The sequence below is a fragment of the Pholcus phalangioides genome, unplaced genomic scaffold (genome assembly GCF_987345545.1).
Source record: "Pholcus phalangioides strain wild (caught in Gottingen) unplaced genomic scaffold, Ppha-v1.0 ptg000032l_1, whole genome shotgun sequence".
Taxonomy (NCBI): Eukaryota; Metazoa; Arthropoda; class Arachnida; order Araneae; family Pholcidae; genus Pholcus; species Pholcus phalangioides.
In genome coordinates, this window is record NW_028301622.1 from 7,888,079 (window position 1) to 7,915,967 (window position 27,889).

At 38.3% G+C, this 27,889-nt stretch overlaps 1 protein-coding gene across 1 annotated transcript; it reads left to right on the forward strand.

The window, feature by feature from the left end:
• The first annotated feature begins 958 nt into the window (after window positions 1–958).
• Bet3 (blocked early in transport 3) lies at window positions 959–27,330 on the forward strand. Its single transcript, XM_089253148.1, has 5 exons — window positions 959–1,104; window positions 2,819–2,916; window positions 23,121–23,217; window positions 24,872–25,054; window positions 27,082–27,330. Exons 1-5 carry the CDS (start codon window positions 1,063–1,065, stop codon window positions 27,199–27,201), a joined length of 540 nt encoding a protein of 179 aa, XP_089109274.1. The 5' UTR covers window positions 959–1,062; the 3' UTR covers window positions 27,202–27,330.
• The last annotated feature ends 559 nt before the right edge of the window (window positions 27,331–27,889 follow it).

Sequence of the window (27,889 nt, forward strand, 5' to 3'; positions counted from 1 at the left end):
CAGCATTCAAGTAACCTGCGGTGCAGTTCCACATCAATGAAGTGTCCTGCTGCATATTCTCAGATCACTCAAGTAGCCCGCAGCATATTCACAGATTACTTGAATGGCCTATGGCTCATTTACAGAATTCCAAGATAGAAGGCGGAAAAAAATAATTTAATAGCAGTTAGATTGGAGAACTTCACGGTTTGTAAATACGGTGGCGCCTTCTGTTCTGAACAGAGATAAAAAAAAAATCCTTACAAAGGTAGCATAGGAGTGTGTCAGCATTTTAGAAATTTTTAATCTCGTAAACCAATAATAAAGTCGCGAATCCCGTTTTTAACGAATACCGTTAGGGGCCATCAGAGCTGATGACATTTTGCTGACGGGGGGGGGGGGGGGTCAAAAATGGCTAAAAATTTGTTTACGTAATACTCGAACGGCCCCTTATAGCGAAAATCTCGTTTTAACGAACACTTGTTCTTCTCCCCCAGATCATTTTACATAGAAACAATGCGAAAACCCGGAATTCCTTTGTAACGAAATTTCGTTATAACGGAGTGATTTCTGTGGTCTCGAGTTCGTTATAACGGGATACAACTGTACAATAATTATTATTACAATCCTTCCTGTCATCTACACGAACTCTGTACATACAGTGGACCCATAGGCGGAGATTGACTTGGAAGTCTGGGGGGGGGGCACGATGATGATGATGTCAGCTCATATATACATATATACATTAGATCAGTCGACTCCTTTGACGCTGGGGGGGGGGGGCCCGTATCTCCACCCATGAGTGGACCGAATAAAGAGTTTTGTATTTATTTCATAGATGACAGTAGATGTTTCATCAGAATGATATAAGGTTATATGGCCAATTGACACCATAGGGGCTACAAACATGTCACATGCGGGACGTGTGGTCAGACTGTGCTATGATTTCGAAAGTCGAGTTAAATGCAGTCAAGTCGCACTAGCCCACTGAGCAGTGTAAACAAAGTTATAGCGGCCTTGCATTTTGTCTAAGTTCAGTGGGTTATTGTCAGTCCCGGTCGGGCATTGGACACCGAGTCAGCAATGTCTAGGCAGATATTGAAAATCGCCGATCCTAAGAAAGTGGTAGGATTCATTTTCTTTATAAACGCGCTTATTAGTGGCTGGGTGGGGGCGTTAAAATGATACAATTTGCTATCGTGACCAAATTGAGCGTCCAATTTATTTTATTGCTAGAGCAGTCTGTTTATTATTTGGTTTGACACTCTTGTAATCTTTCCATCGGTGTCCAATTGTTCGGGAGAATAGGGAATTCGTCCCCCCCTCCCAAAAGTCGTAATATCACAGCCGTTTCAATAGCAAGCGTGGATCTGGGGGGGAATTGATCGCTTATCTCAAAAGCCAAATGATACGGGTAAATTTTGCCTGTACTGTGAAATACGGGATGATCCTATCCACTTACAAAATAAGTCGCTTCTCCATTCGCAGCTAAAGATGTCTGCCCCATTCCATTTGCTGTTGAAGATGTCTGCCGTGGCTCTATTTGCAGCTGAAGATGTCTGCCGTGGCTCTATTTGCAGCTGAAGATGTCTGCCATGGCTCTATTTGTAGCTGAGAATGTCTGCCATGGCTCCATTTGTAGCTGAAGATGTCTGCTTTCTCTCTAATTGTTACTGAAGATATCTGCCCTGGCTTCATCCACATGATGATGTCTGCCTTTGCTCAGTCATGGATCTATGGGAGGCAGGCATGATGGAAACGGCCACACCTCCAAGATCCAAATAGCATGGGGAAAATTTGTCTGTCCCGTAAAATGTTGGACGATCAAACAAACTTAACACGATTTGCCCTTCCAGACGCATAGATGTCGATCTGCACCTACTTAACAGCACCATGGGTACCCAGGCAAAGCGATATTCTTTGATCCCGTATTATCTGAAAGTGTGTGCCGGGTAAGATTCCATAATTGAGGTTGCCGCCAAATTGGCGATTCGCAATAGCATCACGGTTTCAACCCAGCGAATTTTGGCAATCCTGAATTTTTTTCTTTTCATCTTCACTATTTTAGAAATTGAAGGTGACTGTAAAATAAAAATGGTGCAACATTCAAACATCCCTAAAATAAAAGAAAAAGTTACAATATAAAAATCAATCAACGTAAGCGAAATTCTTTGTGTTGATCACTGTTTGAAACCATTTCAGCTGCAAATTTTGGGCAGTAAATTAGGTTATCTTTCTCTGAGATTGATTTCCTTTGAAACCCGAAGTGTTTTTTTTTTCCCATTAGGATAGAGTATGGCCTCCCACATCCTTCTGCGGGTGCGGGAGCCCTGTCAACCCCACCCTTTTGTTGGAGGGGGGGGGGAAACCATAGATTAGAGATTATTCCCCATGGGAAAATTAATAACCCAAGGATGCGTGTTTTAAGTAATGAGCGCAGTAATGTAATTAAGTTTTTAACGTCAAGAACTCAACCCTGGCTTTTACACTAGTTTACTCACTCACCAACAATAGCCATTCTGTCACTCACTCACTCGACTGTGTCATTTACTGATTCACTCACTCAGTCATTCCTTGCTCACTGACTCGTGTCAAACAGTCTTCTGTGAATTTTCCCATTGGTGAATCATGGAGAATTCTTCGTAAACACTGCAGTTGATGTTCATTTTTACAAACCTGTATGGACATGAAAAATTAGTTTGTAAATGGGAAAGGCATTTAAAGGCATTAAGTTTTCGACCAGAAGATGCATTTGAAATGAAATGAGCAGTTTGTAAAATCTAGCATTGATTGTACTTTATGCTTAGTCTTATAATGTTTTATTTTTACTAATTTTCAGAGTTCGGAACTATTTACTCTGACGTATGGATCCCTCGTATCACAAATTCTCAAGGACTATGAGAATGATGAGGACGTCAACAAGCAATTGGAGCGAATGTATGTTTACAAGTTAATTTTTGACGTCACCTAATAATTTCAGTTATTATCTGTTATAGCATTACCTTGAATTTACATGATACAGTCTATGCCTGTAATCACAGTCCCATGTTATAGTGACCATTCTCTTTCAACGACCAGTAGGATAAGTCCAAAATGTCTTCATATGAGGTTTGTTCAAAAAGTATTCAGCCATGTTCATGTGTGAACCAATGAAACTAGGGGGGTATGGTGTGGTGCACACATGTAAGTAATCCTGGTGCGCATTCTTGAATTTGTTTCCTTCTTCAGAAGCTAACAGTCAGGTAAAGCATTAAATAGTTTAGAAGCAAGGTAGTAAAAATTTTTGCGAAATATTTCTTTTCTAAATGAGGGTATGCAATAAATTTCGTTTGGTCTTCTCAGTGATATGGACTCTCTTTGAGTGCATATTGATTTATTACAATATATGTAGAGTATGATTCGGTAGATGGCGTTATGTCTTATGGGGAGTAGATTTAAATTTCTATAAATTGAGATTTGAGAACGAGCACTGTAAATAGTTTTGAAACATCTGTTTTGAATAGAACAAATAGGCTGTAGATTTGTCTTGTAATCGCCACCCCAGATGATGATACCATAATTGACAATTGAGTAAAACCAGGCATAGTAAATTTCTCTCAGAAATTCTGCCGTTACCTTTTGTTTCAGATAATAGAATTTATATACAATAAAACATAGTTTTTTCGCTATTTCGAGTGCATGAAGTTTCCATTTTAGATTGCTACTAATATTAAGTCCTAGATATTTGATATTTTGTACCTGCTGAATTTTTTGGCAGGAGCAGTCGAGATTCATCAAACATATTGGGCTATGGAATTTTAGATTAAAATCAATTTCAGAGTAAATTAAGTTGAAATGAATGACTTTTGTCTTTGAAAGATTTAGGGTTAAATCATTGGCCAGGAACCACTTTCTGATTAAGCACAGGTCTTGATTTATTTTAGTTGTTAGTGTATTAAGATCGTTGGAAGAATATAAAAGAACTGAATCATTGGCGTAAGTAATCATAGTACCATGAATATTTAGTTTACATAAGTCGTTTATGAATATTATAAAACGTAAGGGGGCTAAATTTGATCCTCTCTGTATAGTGATATAGTCACTTAGAGTGTTTTTAATTTTAACTCTTTGTTTACGATTGGTTAGATGAAGTGAACCAGTTCAATGTATTACCTCTGATTCCAGCAGAACTGAGTTTCTTAATGAGAATTGGGTGATTTACTTTGTCATAAGCTTTTGAGATGTCTAAAAATATGGCCAGGGTAAATTTACAGCTGTCAATACTGTTATAAACAAATTTAGAGAAGTTTAATAGAGCGTTTTCGGTACCACGTCCTTTTATGTAACCATATTGATTTACAGCAAAGAAATTTGTTAGGTTAAGGAATTTATAAACTCTAGATGATAAAATTTTTTCTATAACTCTAGAAAAAATTGGGAGAATCGATATAGTAGATATAATTAAAAAGGGAATTTTTCTCTCCAGATTTATAGATCGGAGTGATCGTTGCTCGTTTTAAGGAATCAGGAAATGTGGCTGAATAGAAAGAAGTATTAACCCTCTGACTGCTCCATTTGTGGACCAAAATTGCTTCAAAAATTGTGTAATTTTTTTCACTCAAAAAGTGAAGTTTGAGTGGTAAATACCATGTGCCTTCAAATGCCGCAATTTAGTGTACAACTAATGACATCTGTTGGCCAAAACGTAAATGAAACGTCTAATACTGTATATAATTTATTTCAGTGGTTAAACGGGGAAAAAACGGGATGCGCTTCTCAATAAAGGAAGAAAAACACGTGAATGCGGAAATCGCGGGATGAGCAGATTTTGCTACATTTGAGTTGCCCGTGGAAATCGCGGGATGAGCAGCCAGAGGGTTAATAAATTTTGTTAGAAATTCAACATTATTTCGTGCAAATTCTTTAATAAGATATATACTGTTACCATCGTAGTCAGGTGTAAATTTCTTGTGGAAGCTGTTTAGATTATTTAGGACTTCAGTATTATCTACATCAAACAAAACAAAAGAATTTACAGTTGGATATAAATAATTTTTGAATTCATTAGTATCGTTAATAGTTATACACCATTGTTGATATCGTTAAAATGGGCGTTGAATTGATTTGCAAGTTCCAAGCTGTTAGAAAAAATTGGAAAAATTGAATTTTGGTTTTTTTATAATGAATTGGTACACATAAGAGTGTATGTGTTGTGAACCTAACATGAAGTAACAAACTTATGTTTGTTATGTGTAGTGATGTAATCTGTCATCAATTTTTCTAACTATGAGTGAACTGCAGTGATTAAATAATTGTACTGTTGTAAGCCTGTTGCTCTCTAAACAGTGCTGATACAATAGGCATGATGGAGCTGCCAATTTCGACACAGAACCTCTTGTTAGTACTCCTTGGGGATGAATGTGCCATACTGTGCACACTCATAATGGACCACCGCTCTGTATTTGTAGAAGACAGTCAGCATGACTAGTGCCTGAGTGGCCTGGTGGTAAGATGTTCGTTTCTATCACTGTGAAGGTGGCTGTCGCGGTCCCAGGTTCGAACCCAAGGGAAGATATAGATAAGATATTTTCCCTAACGAACTTGAGGCAACCACCAATAGACAGAGCCATTATTTCCAGCTCGTCTCATTAATGGCAGTAAATTGCAATATGGTCAGAGTTAGTGTTTGGTGAAGTAGTCGGCCTGACTTCGACATTGCATCTCCTGAAGATCAAATCGTCAGTTAAAATGGAATGAAAGGATTCATTGCTGATGCTCACCTTATCCATAAGTTCTCTAATCATGGTTTGATGATCCTGTATACCCTTTGGTCAATAGCAATCTCATTTCTGAATGTTGAAGGCCTATGAGAACATGCTTCATTCTCCATTGATGTGTGGCTGTCATCCGTGTCATGACATTTCTTCATCTTTGACGGTCTGCTGAATCTTGTGGATTGTTTCCACCTGGGAATTACCAAACTTCACAAAATTTAATGCTGTAGTATTGTTCAAGTTTTTCCTGCCATTTTGTCTAAAACGAAAAGGTGATGGGGCTCATTTACACTTCCTCATTCATCTGTGATCTGTCGGCGAATGACAGCTTGTGTAGACAGGAAAAAATGCAGGCATACACACACTAGGGCAGTGGTTCTCAACCTTTTTTTGTCCATGGCCCCCTTTCAACCATTTCTCATTCCTGTGGCCCCCTCTAGCGAACGTGAATAGTTTTCTACTTCCCCCCCCCCCCCACCCGTTTTTCCATTAGAAGATAGTTATTCGAAAATTGTCTGAAGTATATAAATATGTTTGAATTTAATTTGATTAATTTTTAATTTATGAAAATAACGAAAGAGCAAAATTAACGTAATAGAATACAGTAAAAAAAATATATATATAATAAATTATTTTCAATCAATGTAAATTCTGAGCTTGAAGACGGTATAATGTCACCAAGTTACTGTACTGGATGAAATTTGTATTATTTCAAATTAGTTTATTTTTGTGTAAATTATTATGGTTTCGTTGAGGAAATGTCAGTTGTAGCTTCCAAAATACGCATTCTTGTAGTGATGAAAATCACAAAAAGTGATAGCAAGCAGTTTTATTAATTTTATTCTCTTCATGCGGATAAAAGTAGTATATAATGAGGGAGTAGCCACACAGAAATGAATCACAATTGAAAAGTTCAACCTTTCACATCGTTTTCAATAATGTATCAAGGATATAGATCCATGTTGTAGCCATACTATGAACTTAAAAAAATGAACTAAAATACGTGTGAAAAATTTTTAAATATTTGTTTGAAACATTCATTCCAGAGAAAGTCACAGGACCGGATTAACCATTAAGCAAAATAAGCACGTGCTTAGGGTATCAGTACTAAAGGGGCACCACCAAAAAGATATCATATGGTATTTTATTTTTAATGCACGATTTTTTATCAGCATCCATCATCCGATAGAAGATCCTAAAATTGTAAGAACACTTGATTGTATAGTTGAAGATCATTATCACAAGAATGGCACGAAAGATGAGAATCTAATTATATTGAAAACTAGACTTCACATTATTGCCAAGTTTTTCGATTAGCTTTTCACAATTTTCATAAAGCCCGCCCGGGACTGTCTTAACATTATCATACGCCCGCATACAAAGCGACTTTTCTGAGAGAGGAACTACTACTTTGCTAAAAATTCCTACCTACCTATTTGCATATTCAGTCTTGAAAATCGGAACCAGATCTAATTGTCACTTGGTTGCCAGAAGTGACCAAGCAAACCAAGTTCTACAGAATAAGGACATGATTTTTATGTGTCATTAGTGGATTAACTGTGTAGTTTGATCCATAGAAGTAAAAGAAATGCTACCAGGTGTAAATTACAAACTTGAGAATATATCTAAAAGAAAAAGTACCCAATATAACGGCGATTCGTCAGAAATAAGATACCTATTGGCAGGGCTGCAACTGTGTAACTGGATACTTGGTTAGCGAGGGCAACTACTCATTTAGGCACCCCCCCCCCCCTGTAATGCTGAAGGATAGGTTGAAGTTGCGACCCCCTTTTGTAATGCGCCCGGGGCACCAGACTCGCCTACCCCCTCCCCCCTAGTTGCGGCCCTGCCTATTAGTAATATTATAGCCATTATAAGATTCAATGGTTTCTCCTTGGAGTGTTGGTACAGCCTTTATCCATCAACCGTTCGTCGTAGCGGTATGGTTATAATTTTAAAAATTCTCAAAATATGACGAATTTGTTACCGAAATTTTCGTCTCATAAAAAAATTTCATGCCAAAAAATGACAAAGAACTCTCTTATCTCTCTTTCATCATCTCATGAGTTGCCTGAAATTTCGAGATTAAATGGCAGCACCAACAGTACATAAATCAAGCCTTTGGAGAGAGTAGGTGGTCTCCGCCTTGGCAGTGCTGAGAACTGTGTCCCCCAATATCTTCCGTCGGAACATCACGTGACTCGGTGTAAACAAACCCCGTTATTTTCTTATGGCATAAATAGGAGTTTAAAACAATAAATAAAAAAATAATTTCACAGCATGGACGAGATAATTCCAAAATTAATGAAAGTTATAATTTCAAGTTATAGTTTCAAAATTAATGAAAGTTATAATCATTAATGGACGAAAATATTGTAGAATTAATGTAAGAGAGAATTACAGCATTGATAAAAGCGATAATTCGAAAATTATGAAAGAGATAATTCCAAAATTAATGAAGGAGACAATTCCAGAATTCATGAGATATCAGAATCAGAAAATCAATGAAAGAAATAATTTCAGCATTAATAAAAGAAATAATTCCAGCATTAATGAAAGAAACAAATCCAGAATTGATGAAAACAATTATTTCAGAAGTAATGAAAGAAATAATAATTAAAGGAAATAATTCCGGAATTAATGAAAGAATATTCAAAAAATAATGAAGGAAAATCCAAGAAATTATGAAAGAAATGATTCCGGTATTAAATAAAAATAATTTAATCTTTTTTCACCTCTTTTTAGATGAGTTCTGCTCCCTATCCTTCTTTTAAATCTTTAAAACCCAATATTTAGAGACCGAACTGTACATTTCTATGGAAAAATTGCCAGGCGGGAAGTTTGTTTTGACCGGGTCACGTGATTTCCTTGCATTTGATGTCGCTGCAGTCGCGGTGGCTGGATTCTCCCTCCAGTAATAAGTCCCATCAGTAATGTCGTCTGCTTCTCTCCAGGTTACTTGTTTCGGGCGTCTCCTTGTGTCCTGAAAAAATAACCGAACTGGCAGTACAAACTTCCAGTTCTGTTTGTGAGCTAAGCTTGTAAGGAACCGAACAAACCGACTTGTTGTCTGTCGTCTGCTCATTCAGAGGTTCTTTGTTTTGGACGCCTCCTTATGCTCAAATAAAATAACCGAACTTTTAGTTTCAATTTCCAGTTCAGTTTATGAGTTTGTTTATAAGGAACTGAGCGGAATAAAGAATGTAGTTTTTTTACTTTATACTTCATCATCACCACATGAGTCACTTTTGAATTTGACATTAGATGGCAGCACATTACTATAAAGTGGAGTGTGGGAAAATTCACTTTTTACGATCTGACCTGTCTTCTGTTTGTGTCGACGTCCTTTGTTTTGGATTTCTCTTTGGGTCTTGAAAAGTTACTAGTGGCCAAAAACCCGACATTCCCTAGTGAACTCGACCAATCACAGAGCAGCGGGAATGAGTTACTCTCGAACCGTAAATTTAGCGGCGTAAACACTGTTAAAGAAGTGTAAACAACAGATTGAAACCTTCCGAGCTGGAGAAAAGTTAAAATCAGTGATGGTAACTCGTGGGAAATTTCCCATATTCGTGGGAAAAATTGGCCAAAATTTGCCGAAGTGGGAAATTTCTTAGCACTTGTGGTAAATTTTGAGAGTTCATCAAACAAAAGAATTTTTGCAAAAAATAAAGGGAACTAATGCAGTGCAATACTTTTCTAGTGTAAAATACTTGATTATGTATTTTCTCCGCTAGATGGCAGCACACTTTTCTTAATGCGTGGGAAAAATTTCGTCAAAAGGGAATTTTTCGAGGGAAATTTCGCTGGAAGAGGTTACCATCACTGGTTAAAATAGTTCCAGAAGGAAGTGGTTGGGCCGTAACTATAGACCGTTCAAGTATTACTTAAGCAAAATTTTATGGGTTTTTACCCCTCCCCAACCCCACTTGTCAGCAAAATGAAGTAAACTGGACCAAAACCTTCTAGATTAGTACCGTTATTAACCAAGGGGGGCTTCGGCTGCCCTCCCCATTCTCGAAAGATACGCGGGGGGGGGGGAGATATAATCATATATTGTATAATGGGTGACCCCAAGTGACCTCCAAGAGATAAAAATTGAATTTAAAAATTTAAATTCAAATAATTTTAATGAAATATCGTATAAAAATATCTGTACTGTTTTCATTAATTTCTGTAAATTTAAAATGTTTTTTGAAAGCTTGTGATGAGAGGAAATATTTTACCCTGTATCCCCCCCCCCTTTAAAGATAGGTCCTGTGTAAGCCCCCCCCCCCCGGGCCCTCTTTACTTTTCTTGTTGATCTGAAGCAACCTAGTAGAATAGATCGGGATTTCAGACCATTGCACTGCTGAGGTGAGCACCTCTACCAATCAACAAAACAACCATCAATTGCCATTGTGCTTTATAATATTTTACTAACATCTTTTGCCAGCAAAACTAAAAAAATAACTTTTTGATTCCTTAATAGTGCATGTACATTACATTTTGAATGCTCAGAAGAGCATCGATCAAGTTGGTTTCAAAACCCCTTTCATCTAAACCAGTGTTTCTTAACCTTTTTCAGCTCATGGCTCCCCCATGGATCACACTTTTTTCTCGTGGCCCCGTCCTATCCAGGGCCCCCCTCTACCCTCATCCAAGAGTGAGATACTCTCTATTTTTTATTATGAATGAAATTTTAATAAATCAGATCAATCTCTGGAATCCTGGCTAGGCACGGATTCAAATGTCTCCCAGGAGTCAAATTTTATTGTAAAAAACGGTCTGTGTGAAATACAAGACGATTCAACGAACATGCACGATAAATCGACCCTACCAACACATCAACCGTTGTTCTGGCGGCCCTCCATACTTAGCTTTAAGTAACATCTTACATATGAAAATCGTAGTAGCAGATCCCATATAGTGCAGTCCCCCTCCCTCCATTACAGACATGAAGATCTGGGTCATGCCCACATAGACACAAAGGTTAAGACGCCCCCTTCTGTGGACGAATCTGATGGATTCTGAAAGTAGTAATATTTTTCAACTATGTTTCACTTTTAAAGCTTTTCTCTTCACAGCTCTCTATGACTTCCTTCACCACCTGTCACATATCACCTTTCTTTTGATTTTCTCCCTTGCCCCCCCCCCCCCCTAGAATATCCCAGGTCTGCAAGGGGGCCATAAGGTCCCAGGTTGAGAACCACTGATCTAAACAATAATCTTCAATGCATGTTTTGCTGAGCTGTTTACTAATATGTGTAGCATATCTAAGTGTCCTGTGAGTTTCATTTCATTAAAATGTCAAATGTGGTCAAAATCTGGTCCAAGTACTGATGCATCATTTTCTAAATCACATATCAATGCTTTGATTAAAAGGATGAAAAATGATTCTATTAAAAATCTATATCAGTGCGATGAATGCTCAATTAACAGGAAATTTTTGATAATTATGTCTTTAGTAGTATGAGATACTGTATTAGATTTGGTTGGAAATGAGGACAGGGCTGCAACTGGGGGGAAGACAGGCGGTCTGGTGCCCTGGGTGCTGAACCAGAAGGGGCACCAAATTCACTCTTTAACTGTTTCCTCTACATGCAAGGGGCGCCAAAATTCCAGCTTGCCCTGGGTGACAAAGTATCTAGTTGCAGCTCTGAATGAGGATACAGTACTGTATGAAGAAATTCGCTCCAGAATCACTTTTGTTTGTTGAAACACAATTTCCCATAAGTTTCTATGGAATATTGTTTGATTTATTCCAGGTATGGCTCAAAATTTAAAATACCAAGTTTGTTTTTTAAAATACCAAGGAATGTTATAAAGACGATACAAAATGACCAAACGCTAAAATGAATAGCTTTGAGAGCTATAAACGAGAATTTATAGGAGTATAAGATACAGATCTTTTTATTTTAAACTATGCACACAAACACCAGCTTTATTCTGCTTAAGCCAGTGTTAACACAGTCGAGTGTGTAGGTGTCCCCCATCCATTTGTGTTTTGGTACATCTGGAGAAAAGATTACAAAAAAGGGGATGTGAGTAAATCAATGCTCGAGTGACATTCTGACAATGATTAGCTTAAATTCATCTCATGATGCAGCTGATTCATGTTGTTGCTTGCATTTGTATCAAAGAAAATGTTCATTAATCGCATCCGTTAGCCAAGGCAGAAAAACTATGAAATAAAAAATTGTTAGCCAAAGTACTGTAGTTATATATCCTCGATAAACTGATATATTCAATTTTCTTCAAACCCGATTTGAATAAAGCCATGCCAATATGTTCTCATCCAGATGCTTAGATAATCTTCATTCCAATACCTCCCTTCCTTGCTATTAAAAGCAAATATAAAACCCTATTTTTCCCTATTGGTGCTTACGTAATATTTGAACGGTTGTGAGAATAATAGAAATGCACAAATAATTATACACAGTGAGAGGGAAAAAATTTTTGAAAAAAATTTTTCAAAAATTTTTTATTAAGCCATATGTTATTGAATGACGTTTAACATAAATAAACAAAGTTGCACACACTATGTCATAGTCCCAAAGGCAATTAGAAATAAACATGATTTTATATGTTTTGAAATTAAATTTTTTTTTAAATTGCTGCTTGTATTTCCATAGATTGAAAATGCTATTTTTCAAAGTATTCTGTAATACTGTGCAGATGTACGTGGTGTTTTGAATTTTTATACATTATAGAATAAGCAATTTCCTGATACAGCAGAGAGGATCAGACCATCAAAATCAATATGAGATCATACATTCTATAACATTGAAGATAAACATATATATACAGTAGATAAACAGATATAAACTGTAGATAAACAGATATAAACTGTAGAATAAACAATTATTCTAACAGCCGAGCGGATAAGGCTATCAATAAGACATTGCAGACACGATTCTACAATATTAAAAATAAACATGGTCATGAATTAAATTTTTAATATCATAGACCGTGTTGCTCTGCCCAAAGAGACCTTTTTTACCCTTTCAGTGGCAATCCTGAGATATCTTGTCAAACCTTATCTGCTTTATTTCTGTCACCCCGAAATATTTTGTCTTCTATTAAAATGCAGTGAAACTGTTTTTACAATAAAATGTTTTCCATTCCCCTCCAACCAATCAACTGTTAGTGGGCAGAGTTAGCTATTGTTCTAGGTTAGATAGGAAGAAGAAGCGAGAAAAAAAAGAGAAATATATGCTCAATATATAAATAATACAAAAAGGGTTCTCTTCATAGAAAGCCACACACATAATGGCAAGGTTTTGCAATTCCAAATGTGGCAATTTCAAATGCTGATCAGGAAAATTTCAAAAACCACTTAAAGGGTTAAATGGGAGTTTGGCTTAGATTTGCACCTTAAAATTGAAAAACCAACTTGAGCTGACCATCACAAACAGTGGGGCTAAAACAACTTTTAATAACTTACCACTAATCATGAGCTTGTGGGGTTTGCCGTCAAGTAAATACCCGACAGATGGCAGCATGGATACTGGGAGAAGGAAGGAGAAAGTCTTTCTGTGAGGACACGATATATCTGTCGACACCACTAATCTACGAACGGTGAGTTGTTCGTCTTCAACCGTTGAGTTCGCCATGTGCCGTCGCATTTCTCTTTCTGTGTAATTAATATAAAAATATGTTTTAATAAATAATAATATTCGTTCCCGTGCCGCTCTCGCCTTAGTGGTGACCCTAGGACTCGAAACACGTACCATCGACATCAATGGAAATGGCATTGAGGCCAGGACTTGTGGACAATTTGTGAAGCCAATTCACGCGGGAACTCACATCGTGCGTCACTTTCGTCCAAGGATTTACGCCGACAGCTTGGATATTTACGACAATCGCATGCCGTGCATACTTTCGCTTCTGAAGATCACTCAGCGATAATCACGTAAGTCCCAATTTCGTCCTTTTCGGGAGAGCCGTCAGAACCATGTATATAGGAACTGTAAATTTCCGTTTTATATAAAGTCGAGGTCCTCGCATATATCATTTTATTACGAAATTGTGTATATTGTATCGTACTTTCGCTATCAAGAATATGAATGTCACTAACGCCGAGGGTGCCGCTGCTCAAATCGATCGTATAGGCCTAAAAATGCCACCTTTTTGGCGCCAGAACATCGCTTTATGGTTTTCCCAAGTCGAGGCGTCGTTTCTTTTATCGGGTATCACGAGAGACGAAACTAAATATGCCGCGCTCATCGCCTCAATCGACGCAGATACTTTATCTCACGTTTCTGATTTCGTTTTCCAACCTCCGGAAACAAATAAATACGAGGCATTGAAACGAAGATTAATCGCAGAATTTGCTGATTCGGAAGCCACACGAATACGTAAACTTTTGGGGGACCTACAGTTGGGCGACAACAAACCGTCATTTCTGCTCCGTCAAATGCGAGAGTTATCAAGGGGCAAAATTGACGACGACTTTTTGAAGAACTTATGGCTCCAGCGGTTGCCTACGACCATTCAATCTATTCTTTCCGCCTCCACCGAGGAGTTGACGCAGCTTGCCACGCTGGCAGATAAAATCCACGAAGTTGCTGTTGATCCAAGAGTGACGTATTCTCTCGCGAACGATAACGAATCTTCAAATGCTGTTGCCGTGTTTTCGCCTCTCATAGCGGACTTACAAAAACAAGTTTCCAAATTGACAGAGCAGGTTAATCATCTAAGATTTCGACGTTCACGATCGACCTCTCGTGACCGACGTTCATTTTCTAGGGGCTCCAATACGTCGCAACAGCCACGTCATAATTTCGCATCGGAACTGAACGACGGACACTGTTATTATCATGCCCGTTTCGGAAATTTAGCTCGCAAATGCAGAGATCCTTGCACTTTCTCGAAGTCGGGAAACGAGTAGCAGCTGCCACTCAGCAGCCAGTGGGTGGTAGCTTACCTCTTTCCATAAGTCACAGGCTACACGTTTACGACAAGACCACAAATCGTCGATATTTGATCGATACCGGCAGTGACGTATCATGCGTTCCGGTAGGTCGCAACTCGCAAAATCACAATCCCGATCCACTCGAGCTGTATGCCGCAAATCAATCCAGGATCAAAACTTATGGTACCGAACTCATTAACTTAGACCTTGGGCTCAGGAGGTGCTTCAAGTGGAACTTTATCGTCGCGCAAGTAGCCGTTCCCATAATTGGTGCGGATTTACTTCGACATTTCGGCCTCTTGGTCGATCTCAAAAAGAAACGTCTGGTTGACTCTATCACCAAACTCAGCATCTCCGGCATATCTCAAGCTTGTTCCCAGTGTACTGTTCGTGTGATTGACGACTCCTCTCGCTACCATTCCATTTTGAAGGAGTTTCCAGAGTTAACTAATCCATCTGAAACTTTTCGCTCTGTGAAACACAACACCGTTCATTATATTCAGACCACTGGCCCACCCATACACAGCTGGCCCCGAAGGTTGAATCCGCAGGTGCTTGATACAGTTAAAAAAGAATTCGAGTACATGGTAGAACCGTAACCCTCGAAAACTGAGATGGCCTGCGCACCTCTTTCGCTATCGTTCGTGACGTCAGCAACAGAAGATCCACTATTGTCTAGAACTCCTTAATACACGAAGGCGTCTTACTATTGTCCAGTGTACAGAACCAGTTGTACACTTGACATCGGCACGTGATGGTGATGCTCGTGGCCACGTGTCTCGATTTAATTTCATTATAAAAGATCATTCAAATCATTTTTATAGTTTAATAATAATTTTAAATTAAGGATGCCGACCCCATGCTGCGTTCCACGATGCAATGGAAATTATAAAAATGGGCCCTCAGTTAAAGTTTATAGTTTCCCCTGCAACGATGATGTGAGAGCAAAGTGGAGTTCTTCAGAGCTATTGACAGATAAAGAGCTCTGCTTCACCGAGAGTGACTACAATTTGATAAAAAACTTGGACCGAGGGAAACTATCCTGTCCTGATAACTTTGTTGTTAAAATAATAATATTCAATTTCATTATTGTGAGTAAACTCATAACAGATTTTGAAAATGATTTCCTAAAAGCCACCAAACAAAAACAGGTTGCTGCATCCCTAACAATGGCAGCATTAACAGCGAATGAAATGTTTCCCGATAATGAATTTTGTAAGGAGAAGCATAGTATGGAACTAAATGTAGAAAAAATAATTTGGTGTGCGTGTAATATATTTTTAAATAATTACTGCAAAATACAGAATGATAAATTATTGCAGTCAGCAAAGGTAAAAAGATGTAAATCAAAAGAAAGTAAAATGAATAGGAAATTAGAAGTGCTAAAAAAATGAAGGGGTTAATGAAAGTGATATAAGTAGGACTGATTGTATATGTTCATAACTGTAGTCAACTTAAGCAGTGATTACCCATCTTGTGCCAGTTATAGATTTCTCCCCTATTAAATTTAGTATTGTGCCAACCATGAGAATAACAAATGCCAGTTTATCAGAGTTATTGAGTTATGCAGGTTCTACTGTATATAAATAAAACTTGTAAAATTCTATTGAATTATGTAATGCGCAAATGTCATATTTTTTCTAGTACAATGATATTGAAATATTAATGTTGCTCATTATGGTCCAGCAAATATGTTGTAGATAGTGAAACCTCACAACAACGATACTTGGATATAATGATAAATCCCTCTACAACAATATTTTCACAAGTCTCGTTTGGAAATGTTTATACTGTTATTGTTAAACTGCTGCCTCTCTTTACAACAATCTCTCTGCAACGACATTTTTATTTTGATCCCAAGAGTATTGTTTCACATCGAGGTTTCTCTGTAATTTGATGTAGCCTACATAGTTGAAATTAGAGCATGATGTAAATGTGATTCAATGAAAGCAAGCTATTTTCCAAGCGTGGAAATCCAACTTATTTTTCTGAAATGTGTTATGTCTTTTGATATGTTGAAATAAAATTTATTTCCCAACAAATTGTTTTTTAATGAATTTTTTCATTCCTTGGGATGAGAGCAACAAATTTATAGATGTGTTATAATAGTCTAAGTTATGATAAAAAGAAGTATTTTTTTTTCATTGAATGTAGTGAAATCTCGGATGAAATAAAGGCATTAACATTTCAATAAACCTTTCACTAGCCGAATCCACATTTGGATTGATTTTCATTTTTCTCCCATCTGATCTTAGTTAACTATCAAATTATTATTTAACTACCAAATTATTAGATCAAATGAGAATTTTTTTTTCTCATGTCAATATAAATATAAAAGAAACTCGAAAATGGAGGATTTTAAGAAAATCGTAGCACAAGAGCTGCCTCGTGAACAAGGTTTTTTGCTTTTAAAAATGATGATCGTAATTTTGTCTTCAGGGAATTTTTTTAATTTTTAAGCTTTCTTTAATCAGAATACATTTTGAATTGAGCTAAATATTTTTGCAATAAAAGTTTATGAACAAAGAACTCGTCTATATAGTTCCACTCTTTCAACTGAGCACTTCTCAATCAGCAGTGCGAAAAGCTCTTGAATACACCGAAATTCACGGAAGAAGTGGATCCACTAATGGTGACGTCACAAACGAGTACGCAGGCCATCTCAGTTTTCGAGGGTTACGGTAGAACAGGGCATTTGCAGGGCTTCCAAAAGCTCTTGGGCCTCCCCATTACACATTGTGCCGAAAGCTAATGGTGCAATTCGTCCTGTCGGAGATTATCGACGGCTGAATGCGCAAACCGTTCCTGACCGTTATCCGATACCTCATCTCCAGGACTTTTCACATGCTCTTCATGGTATGAACATCTTTTCAAAATTAGACATCTTACGAGCATATCACGCTATTCCAGTCAACGAACCGGACATTCACAAAACCGCTATTATCACACCTTTTGGACTGTTCGAGTTTTTGTTCCTGAATTTCGGTCTGTGCAACGCTGCCCGGTCCTTTCAACGTTTCATCAATGAAATTCTCCGTGACGTTCCGAACTGTTTCGCTTACCTAGATGACATACTCGTTTTTTCAGCCGATGAAGATTCTCATGTATCCCATCTCCGACAAATTTTTCGACAGCTAGACCAATATGGTATAAAGCTCAACGTATCCAAGTGTGAATTCGGAGTGTCGGAACTTTCGTTTCTCGGCCATAAGGTTTCTGCAGCCGGCATTGGACCTCTACCCGAAAAAGTACAAGTTATCCTAGACTACCCGTTGCCGAAGACCATCAAAGATCTGAGACAATTTCTAGGACTTTTAAATTTTTATCGAAGGTTCTTTCCACACGCTGCACACAAGCAAGCCAGATTAACTGCTTTTCTCAAAGGCTCTAATAAAAACGAAAAAAAAGATATACCTTGGACAGAAGAAGATCGACAGGCGTTCACAGAAACCAAGCAGCAGTTAGCTCAGGCGACACTACTCGTGCACCCTAATGCAAACGCTCAGATAGCCTTGTGTGTTGATGCATCGGATTACGCTATTGGGGGTGCACTTCACCAGATCAACAACAATAAACTCGAGCCACTCGGTTTTTTCTCGAGAAAACTGAGTGAGACAGAACAAAAGTACAGCGCCTATGACCGAGAATTGCTTGCTGCGTTCGCTGTTACCAAACATTTCCAGTTCATGCTCGAAGGAAGGCAATTTTGCATACTCACAGACCATAGGCCATTAACGTTTGCGTTCAATCGAAAACCGGAAAAAACTTCTCCTCGACAGACACGACAGCTTTCGTTCATTTCACAATTTACGACTGACATTCGTTACGTGAAAGGTTGTGACAATCAGGTTGCTGATGCTCTCTCCCGAATAAATGCGATCGAACTTTCCAGCCAAATCGATTACGAAGCAATTGCTCAAGCACAGACGACCGACCCAGAGTTACCCGAGTTGCAGACGAATTCTTCATTTCAGCTTCAGAAACTTCTCCTACCTGGAACTTCAGCCGAAGTCTTATGCGACATTTCCGACGGAAGAGTCAGACCGTATATACCAAAGGACTTTCGACTACAAGTCTTCCAGGTAACTCATGGACTCTCGCATCCAGGAGTGAAAGCAACGCAACGACTCATCACTGAGCGCTTCGTCTGGCCGTCGGTCAAGAAAGACTGTAAAACATGGGTGACATCGTGCATACCATGTCAACGGACGAAAGTGCAACGTCACACGGTCAGCGACTCAGGAACATTCTTGCTACCGAACGCAAGATTCGACCACGTACACATCGATATCATCGGACCACTTCCACCAAGCCAAGGCAACCGATACGCAATAACGATGATTGACAGGTTCACACGCTGGCCGGAAGTAGTGCCTGTTGCAGATATCTCGGCGGAAACCGTTGCAAGATCTTTTGTGTCAACTTGGGTTTCCCGATTCGGCGTACCTAGTAGAATCACCACCGACAGAGGTCGACAGTTCGAGGCACAGTTATTCCAAGAACTGGCGCAACTGCTAGGAATACAAAAACTTCGAACGACATCATTTCATCCTCAAGGCAACGGCCTAGTCGAAAACTTCCATCGGCCACTAAAGGCAGCTCTAAAGTGCCAACTCACCGACCGATGGGTAGATGTCTTACCAATTGTTCTCCTTGGCCTCCGCTCAACCTATCGACCCGAACTCAAGGCCACATGTGCAGAACTGCTCTATGGTGCCACACTGCGGTTACCCGCGGAGTTCTTGGTTCCGAGTACCGAGCAGCCCACGGATCCACTAACATTCGCAGCACAACTAGCGAACACCATGCATAATATTGCGCCCGTTCCTACTGCTAACCACAATAAACTGAAGGTCTTCATTCATCCAGCACTTCAGACATCGACTCACGTGTTTGTGCGCAGAGATGCCGTGAAGCCTCCGCTCCAGTGCACTTATGATGGCCCGTTTCAAGTCATGCAGCGGACGCCCAAATACTTCGTGTTACGGATTAAAGATAAGCATGAAACTGTGTCCATAAACCGACTGAAGCCAGCATTTTTGCTGCAGGAAGATGTGCTACCACAAAACTTTCAGCCAGTGAAAACGACCACCGAACCTACCACTCATAGTGGGAGAAAAGTCTGATTCCCTGATCGCTATAAATCGTGACTGAAGTCACTGGTGGGGGAGTACTGTGGGGTTTGACGTCAAGTAAATACCCGACAGATGGCAGCATGGATACTGGGAGAAGGAAGGAGAAAGTCTTTCTGTGAGGACACGATATATCTGTCGACACCACTAATCTATGAACGGTGAGTTGTTCGCCTTCAACCGTTGAGTTCGCCATGTGCCATCGCATTTCTCTTTCTGTGTAATTAATATAAAAATATGTTTTAATAAATAATAATATTCGTTCCCGTGCCGCTCTCGCCTTAAGCTAATCCCAAAATATTGGTCTGAGGATGTGTTGTATCCACAGTGTGTACCAAGTCAAGAAAAACCTTAAGGGTTGTGGAAATGATTAGTTTTCTAAATTCAAAAGCTTGTCACAAAAGTTCAGCGATACAAGCAGAAATTGTAGTAAACCACTTTGAAAGTGCTCAAATGTTAATGAATTTAGACAGCTTTATTTTTATTTTTATTGGTTCCTTTTTTTTTCCACATTGAATAAATCATGGAAACATCATGCGCGAAGAGACTTAGACATTGTAAATTCTATTTTATTTCATCCCAAAGATTTCTTTAATTCTATTGATTCATATTTAAAAGGGATTGACAGAAATTAAACATACAGTTAATTACAGGAAAGCATAGTTGTACGTAGAATTTTCTCAAGGAGAGGATTTTGAGATTTTTTGTCCTTCTTTGCAGGAAAGTATACTTACTGTGGAAAATATAATTACAAGAAAATGTACTTAATATGCAGGAAAAATAAGAACAGAAAGGTACATGTAATGTAGGAAAAGTAACTACAGGAAAATGCACAATGTAGGAAAAATTACAGGAAAATGCACAATGTAGGAAAAATTACAGGAAAATGTACTTTTAATGTAGGAAAAATAAAAAAAATATACGTAATGTAGGAAAAATAATAACAGGAAAATGTATTTAATGCAGGAAAAATAATAACAGGAAAATGTATTTAATGCAGTAAAAATAAAAACAGAATTATACACAATGTAGGAAAAATAATTATAAAAGAAAAATCAATTAACCTCAAATACATGAACCCAAACCAACAGGAAATTGATGAAAAAAAGGGAGAACTATGTAGAAAATATTGATGGAAAAAAAATAAAGATGAGAGCCCGAAAAAAATGAGAAAAGAGCGCAGAATATTACAAAATTACGGAGAACGCGCTTGCGCATTGTAAGTTCCGAACAGTTTCCGAAGTCACGACAGTTTCCGAAGTATTGTACACGGAGTAACGACCGGTTCGAGAGTAACTCACTCCCGCTCCTCTGTGATTGGCCAAGTTCACCAGGGAATGTCGGATTTTTAGCCGCTAGTGAAAAGTTACTGAACAGGAAGTTTGATCTTTCAGGTCAGTTTATAAGCTTTCTTTATAAGGAGCAAAGTTGAATGAAGACTTTAGTTTTCTATACCTGAGCTTCGTCATCACCACATAAGGCACTTCTGATTTTGAAGTACCAACAATATTTTCAAAAATGAATGTCTTAAAGTGTATTCTAGAGTATTAAATTAATTTTAATTCCCTTAAAATTGTTAGTGCCATTGTGAATTCGCTGCAAATGCTACAAGGCAAAAAAAAAAAAAACTGCTTTGGCGGACGGCGTAACATTTCAAGTCACCCGGTATATACGGATTTTGTCATTGTGTAACGCAGTGACAAAACTGTTCATATGAACATAATAATGATTCATTATCAGGATTTCAAGCCCATCGGAAAATATAAATAAGGGGCCATTAAAGTATTACATAAGCAGATTTTCAGCCATTTTTGACCCCCCCCCCCCCCCCCCCTGTCAGCAAAAGTCAGCAAACCAAATGACGTTAAGATCGTCGTAAATATGTTTAAAATCACGTTTTTCCTGTTAAATTGAAATGAATGGCACATGAACACTTGCGATTTCGAAGCAACAGCAAATTTATGCAATTACTGTTTCTTAAGTTATACAGCAATGTAGTTTTAAAAAATTTAATTTCGCGGGTATTTTTTCTCGTGTATGATTTGGTCTCTTGGAGTTCGTTATAACTGAATTCGACTTTATTTCTTTTCAGTGGAGGCAATGGGTGTTGGCACACCCCATCCCCAAAAATTCATTGAAAAAATATCCCAGAGCAATCGTTCTTTATTCAATTTTTATAAATATATTCCCCATCGGACCACTCAGGTTTAGAGGTGTCGCGAGTTCGTTACCTTGTCAGAAAACTTTCCTGACACAGGGGTACAACAAAAAATGGCGACTTGACCGCAGCAAAAAATTGCTACCGCTCGGAGTTCCCCATCGAGGGGTTAGCGCACCAACCTCTCGGTGAGTATAAGAAACAAGCCTGCCTTTCGGAATCAGCAATAAATTGTAGGTTCCGGGGTCTAATTAGCCCTCGCGTGCAGAAAATGACCGTGGTGCGACAAAAATGATCAATGATCAGACCATTCGGTGCCGGTTGAAGATAGCTTTGAGCTAAACTAGATGGCTATCCGTCTGTAATTGCATGAAAACGATGGTTTTTTTTTTTTTACACACAAGCTTTCATTTCTCACCCATCTACTTCTTTGATTGCATTTACTACCAGCACTCAAAAAAATGTCAATGAATGGTCAACAAATCTTTGTCTGCTTTCTTTATGGCAGCCCTCTTTGAATGAAAAGTCTTCGAACACACACAACTTTGTCTTTACAGTTACTCCATTTTGCTTTAAACCTCTTCTATAGTTCGTGTCAGGGCATACTGTCACCCCCAAGTCATAAACCCACCGAGATTACATGCAACGGTTTTTTTATTTCCTTCCTCATGTTAATGTTACTTGAATAGCTGAAAAATTGCGAAAAATATATTCTATGCATTTTTTGTTTGAAATTAAACTTTTTTAGTCAGAGTGACTAAAAAAATTTAATTCCACAAACTTCTTCGTGGCCCCCGTATCAGTAGCCGTGGCTCCCCTTTTGCTAGATTTTCATCCATGGCCCCCGTGGAATATCCTTGGGCCCCCCGAGGTCATATGGCCCCCGGTTGAGAACCACTGCACTAGGGTTTCCTAGATATATGCACTAAAACCACTCTTTCTCCTCCCTAGCTTCATTGGTTTATGCAAGAAAAATTATGGCCAGATACTTTTTGAACAAACCTTGTACCTTTATTCAAGAGACTACTTGCAGGGAATTTTAAAAGGGAGCACGTGCAGTCGTAGTATTGATTGACTGTGTCATGTGTTCACGATTGATGTCTGCGGTTATAGATGAAATGTTACTATTTGGTTGTTCTTCAAAAAAAAAAGATAAAAAGCTAAAATATTTTCATGGTAATTTCTTTATTTTATTTTTACAGGGGTCACAATATTGGTGTTCGTCTGATAGAAGATTTTTTAGCGAGAACTAACGTAGGCAGATGCTATCATCTCCGTGACACTGCTGATAAAATACAGGTAGATTCGAATCTTTAATTTTCTGCATTATTGAATTTCTTGAATCTGACTAGCTTTTTGCAAGCATTGTCTGATGAGTAAAAGTGTCAGTATTTTGGGCTAATAGGCCATCATAGATTGAAATTTTCGCACAACGAAGGGGTCTTCAACCTATGGCCCTCCAAGCTTTTTGCTGTGGCCCACTGAACATTTTTTTTAAAAATAGCTGCTTTATGTAGAAAAATGATTGTTAAAGAGCTCCAGCCACTGGGAAATCTACTGCGATATTTAGAGCTGCGAGATGCTCTGCAAATCCAATAATAATACTGTGCATTTGGTACATTAAACAGGCTGTCGCAATAAATTTGGAAACACCCTGAGCCAAAACAGTCTTCGAGAAATATAATTTCATATAAATAAAATGACATGTCCTGAAAGAGGGACTGACTGATTTATCATTGCTGAGCCGAAGCTATAAATATGAAATTTGGTCAGTAGTTTCATTTCCTCTTCATGTGAAGACTCACTGAGAAGAGGTTTTTTCCAAAATTTGACCCGCCCCCCCAAGGGGAGTCATAATGAGTTTCAAAGGTTATATACAGAAATCATGCCCAGCGTGCCAAAATGTGCAACTTGGTCACGTAGATCCAAATTTTTGGCTTGCCCCCGCTCCCTCCCCACAGGGCAGCATTTTTCATGAGCCATTCTTATATACGTACGAAATTCATTTTCTCTCTGTGTGTGTGTATGTTCTCTGTATAAATCTAAAGTTATAGAATGATCATCACCAAATTTTGCATATATACCAAAGAGAGCTTGGATTGAAACATAGGTTACTTTAAAAGTTTGTCAGAGCTGGGCAAATGTCCAAAACGTGCAAAATCATTGGGCAACAATGGTTCTTTGGCCCCCAACAATCACTTTTGGAATGTTTACTTTGGTTACCGTGGTTCTTTAACAATGAGTTTTGGGCATCCATATGCCTTTACAATGGTTTGTCACTTCTTTAATGCTGCAAAGTATCATGTATAATAGTTTATTCCTTTGTAATGGCTTGTCACCTTTTCAATCTTCCCAGTAATTAAAGAAAACCCGGGCAGCACCGGGTATTATAGCTAGTTACTAGCTATAATACCTGACGATGATCCTGTTTTGTATGTATGAAAAAATTTGGCGACGATCGGCTTAAAATTGTTGATTTATATAAAGGACAAACATACATTTAAATATAAGATTATTAAAAACAGTGGGACCTTGGTTTTAACATCTCGGCTATTATCCATTTGTTTATGGCTCATTTATTTTTGGGTCTGGGTGGTTTTTCAACTTTTCTATAACATATCGTCCCCTCGCACTCCAGAAGCTCAAATGTGCAAATTTTCCTCTTTTTTATATTATCTGGTCGAATACCTTATTGTGTTATGTAAATTTTGTCCGAAACGGGAATGTGTACCCCTATTGAAACATGTGTTACAAAACATTTTAGGAAAATAACTTCCATAGAGTAACTTCCATAGGGTAGACTAAACATTCAAATGTCATTTCCCACATTCTTTTTTTTTTTTCAAAGACATTGCACATTTCGCAGAGTAATGGGCAGGGCAATATAGTATGAGAAATATGCTAAACACAAAAATTTGTTTTCTTACATGGATATTTTTGATTATATTTCCAGGCGGCATTCAAGATGTATATTGGAATAAGCCCTGTAGTGACCAACTGGAGTCCTTCTGCTGACGAATTCTCTCTGTTGATCGATGGCAATCCCTTAACAGAATTTGTGGAGCTACCTGAAGGGCATAGCTCATTGAAGTACTGTAATATTATAGCTGGGGCGATTCGAGGAGCTCTAGAAATGGTGAGTTTTTTTTGTGTGTGGAATAAATATTTAGTTCCAGGGTTGTTTAGTTCAAACCACGGGCTTAACCAAGTGGTTTTTTCAAAAAAATTACATAAAAGTGGCCTAAATATAATTTTTTCCCCTTTAAAAATATCATATTACACTGAAGAGCCAAAAAAACTGGTACACCTGCCTAATATCGTGTAGAGCCCGCAGAAATGCAGCAACTTTACGTGGCATGGACTCGACTAATGTCTGAAGTAGTGCTGGAGGTAATTGACACCATGAATCCTGCAGGGCTGTGCATAAATCCGTAGGAGTAAGAGGGGGTGGAGATCTCTTCTGAATAGCACGTTGCAAGGCATCCCAGATATGTTCAATAATGTTCATGTATGGGGATTTAGGTGGCCAGCGGAAGTGTCTAAAGTCAGAAGAGTGTTCCTGGAGCCACTTTGTAGCAATTCTAGATGTGTGGGGTGTCGCATTGTCCTGCTAAAATTGTCCAAGTCCGTCGGAATGCACAATGGACATGAATGGGTGCAGGTGATCAGACAGGATGATTACGTACATGTCACCTGTCAGAGTCGTATCTAGACGTATCAGGGGTCCCATACCACGCCAACTGCACACGCCCCATACCATCACAGAGCCTCCACCATCTTGAACATTCTCCTGTTGACATGTAGAGTCCATGGATTCATGAGGTTGTCTCCATACCTGTACACGCTCATCAGCTCGAAGCAATTGGAACCGAGACTCGTCAGACCAGGCAACGTGTTTCCAGTCCTCAACAGTCCAATATCGGTGTTGTCGGGCCCAGGCGAGGCGTAAAGCTTTGTGTCATGCAGTCATCAAGGGTACACGAGTGGGCCTTCGGCTCTGAAAGCCCATATCGATGATGTTTCGTTGAATGGTTCGCATGCTGACATTTGTTGATGTCAGTTCGTGAAGTGGCCGGTGATCCGTGTCCAAAAAAATTGTCAGTTAGAAATTTCTTGGAATATGGGCTGTTTGGTTAGCATGTACAGTAGTGAGTGATTTATGAAATATAATCAGCTGTATACAGGGTGATTATAATGAAAGTTCTGATTACAAAACACGAATAAGAACTGCTGGTCAGAATGGCTTGAAAATTTGTATGGATCCATTGTATGAAGCAATGGAATTTTCTTTGGCGAAAGAGAAAAAAAAGCTTTAAAATGTACAAGTAGATGATGCTGTACTTGGCCAGCCGTATAATCTATTTTGCACAACCACATCATTCCAGCACTTCAACAGCATCAGTGTGTGAATAGCAAGGCTGGACGAATCCCAGATGCCAGGGTGTGGTTCACAACTTTGAGGGGCAAATGCGAGCTGATCTCCCCATTAAAAATTCTCGCCACAGAGAGCAACAGGCTTACAACGATAAATTATTCAATCATTGCACTTCACACATAGTTTAAAAAATTGGTTGCAGATGGCAGCACTACACATAACAAGCATTGCACAGAAACAAATTTCACGCCAAGTCTCACTTCACGTACACGCACATTCCAACACGTACCAATTCGTTAGAGGTTCCGCAGAGGAATATGGACAAGGTGCATGTGTGGTTTAGTTGTAGATGCCAGGGTGACCAGAAAATCAGTTTTGGCACCTAAAATTTTATATGCATCCTGTGCTTATTCATAAATTCTGAGAACAATTCTTTCAATAATTCGGCAAATGTTTCGTCAATTGCAAATTTTCATGCAGTGTGAACTGCAGTGACATCGGCTTATGAATTTTTTGGCCAAAGATATTTTCCGATGTTTTTGGCTAAAGAATACACATTCAACTAATGGCGATTTTTGTTGACATTGAAATATTTTTTAACCTGTTTGTCTTAAAAAAAATGTTTGGCTCCTAAAAATTTAATCTTAGTGCTTAGATTTTCTTGCGATTTGTCAAACCCTGGCGTAGAGTATAAATCGTCCTTGTGTGTACTAATGAAATATTTACTGTTTATCATACCATAAATAGCATATTTTTTCTTTTCATTATATTTCACACATTTATTTCAGGTGCATATGGAAGTGTCAACATGGTTCGTGCAAGATCAACTCAAAGGTGACAACATAACAGAGCTGAGGGTCAAGTTTGTCCGGAAGTTAGAAGATGCCATGCCTGTCGGAGAAGACTAAATGACTGCAAATGAAATAAGATGAACTTTTGTGTTGAGAACACACATTTAGAAAGAACTCGATTGTTCTACTATGTATATACATTATCATTATTTATAGTTTTCTATTAAAATATTTTTGTTTTCTTTATATGTTTAGATTCATTATTTGTGTATGTTGTAGTAGTGCAATGGGATCTTTATTTAAGAGAAAACCGATTTTGATTATCGCAGTATTGGATGGAAACTTCGATTAACTGCCTTTTTTTCATCTAGTATTATCAACGTGAAAGCAATTTGGTTCAATTGTTTGAGCTTAAATAATTAAAATTGTGTTTTATGTTTTGAATGCAATTTATGGGTTATAATGATAACAATCACACAAAGTATTACAGGGTCATTATTTAATTCCCCCTTGCCGCATTTTACTGGCAAACTGTTGATTCTAGAGGCGATTAGAAAAACTATCGAAATAGCGTGTAGAACTCAGATGCATCATTCATGTTGTATAGTTAATATGTGTTTATAGTTATTAAAATAAATCTTTTTATACGGATACCCTGTGCTCAAGAACTCAGTTACAAAGTTGGTGCACCATCTCTCCTGACGAAAACAAAAATATTTTCATGATTCTAAGTGCAATATTCACCGATATATTTTGTATTTAAAAATTTTAAGAGAATAGCGAAAACAAACAGAAAATCTTTCTT

Excerpts from the sequence above, each read along its gene's own strand:
- Bet3 (XM_089253148.1), top strand. The coding sequence starts at position 1,063 with ATGTCTAGGCAGATATTGAAAATCGCCGATCCTAAGAAAGTG. Across the intron at positions 1,105-2,818 it reads TCGCCGATCCTAAGAAAGTG|AGTTCGGAACTATTTACTCT; the intron begins GTAGGATTCATT and ends ACTAATTTTCAG. Across the intron at positions 2,917-23,120 it reads AACAAGCAATTGGAGCGAAT|GGGTCACAATATTGGTGTTC; the intron begins GTATGTTTACAA and ends TTATTTTTACAG.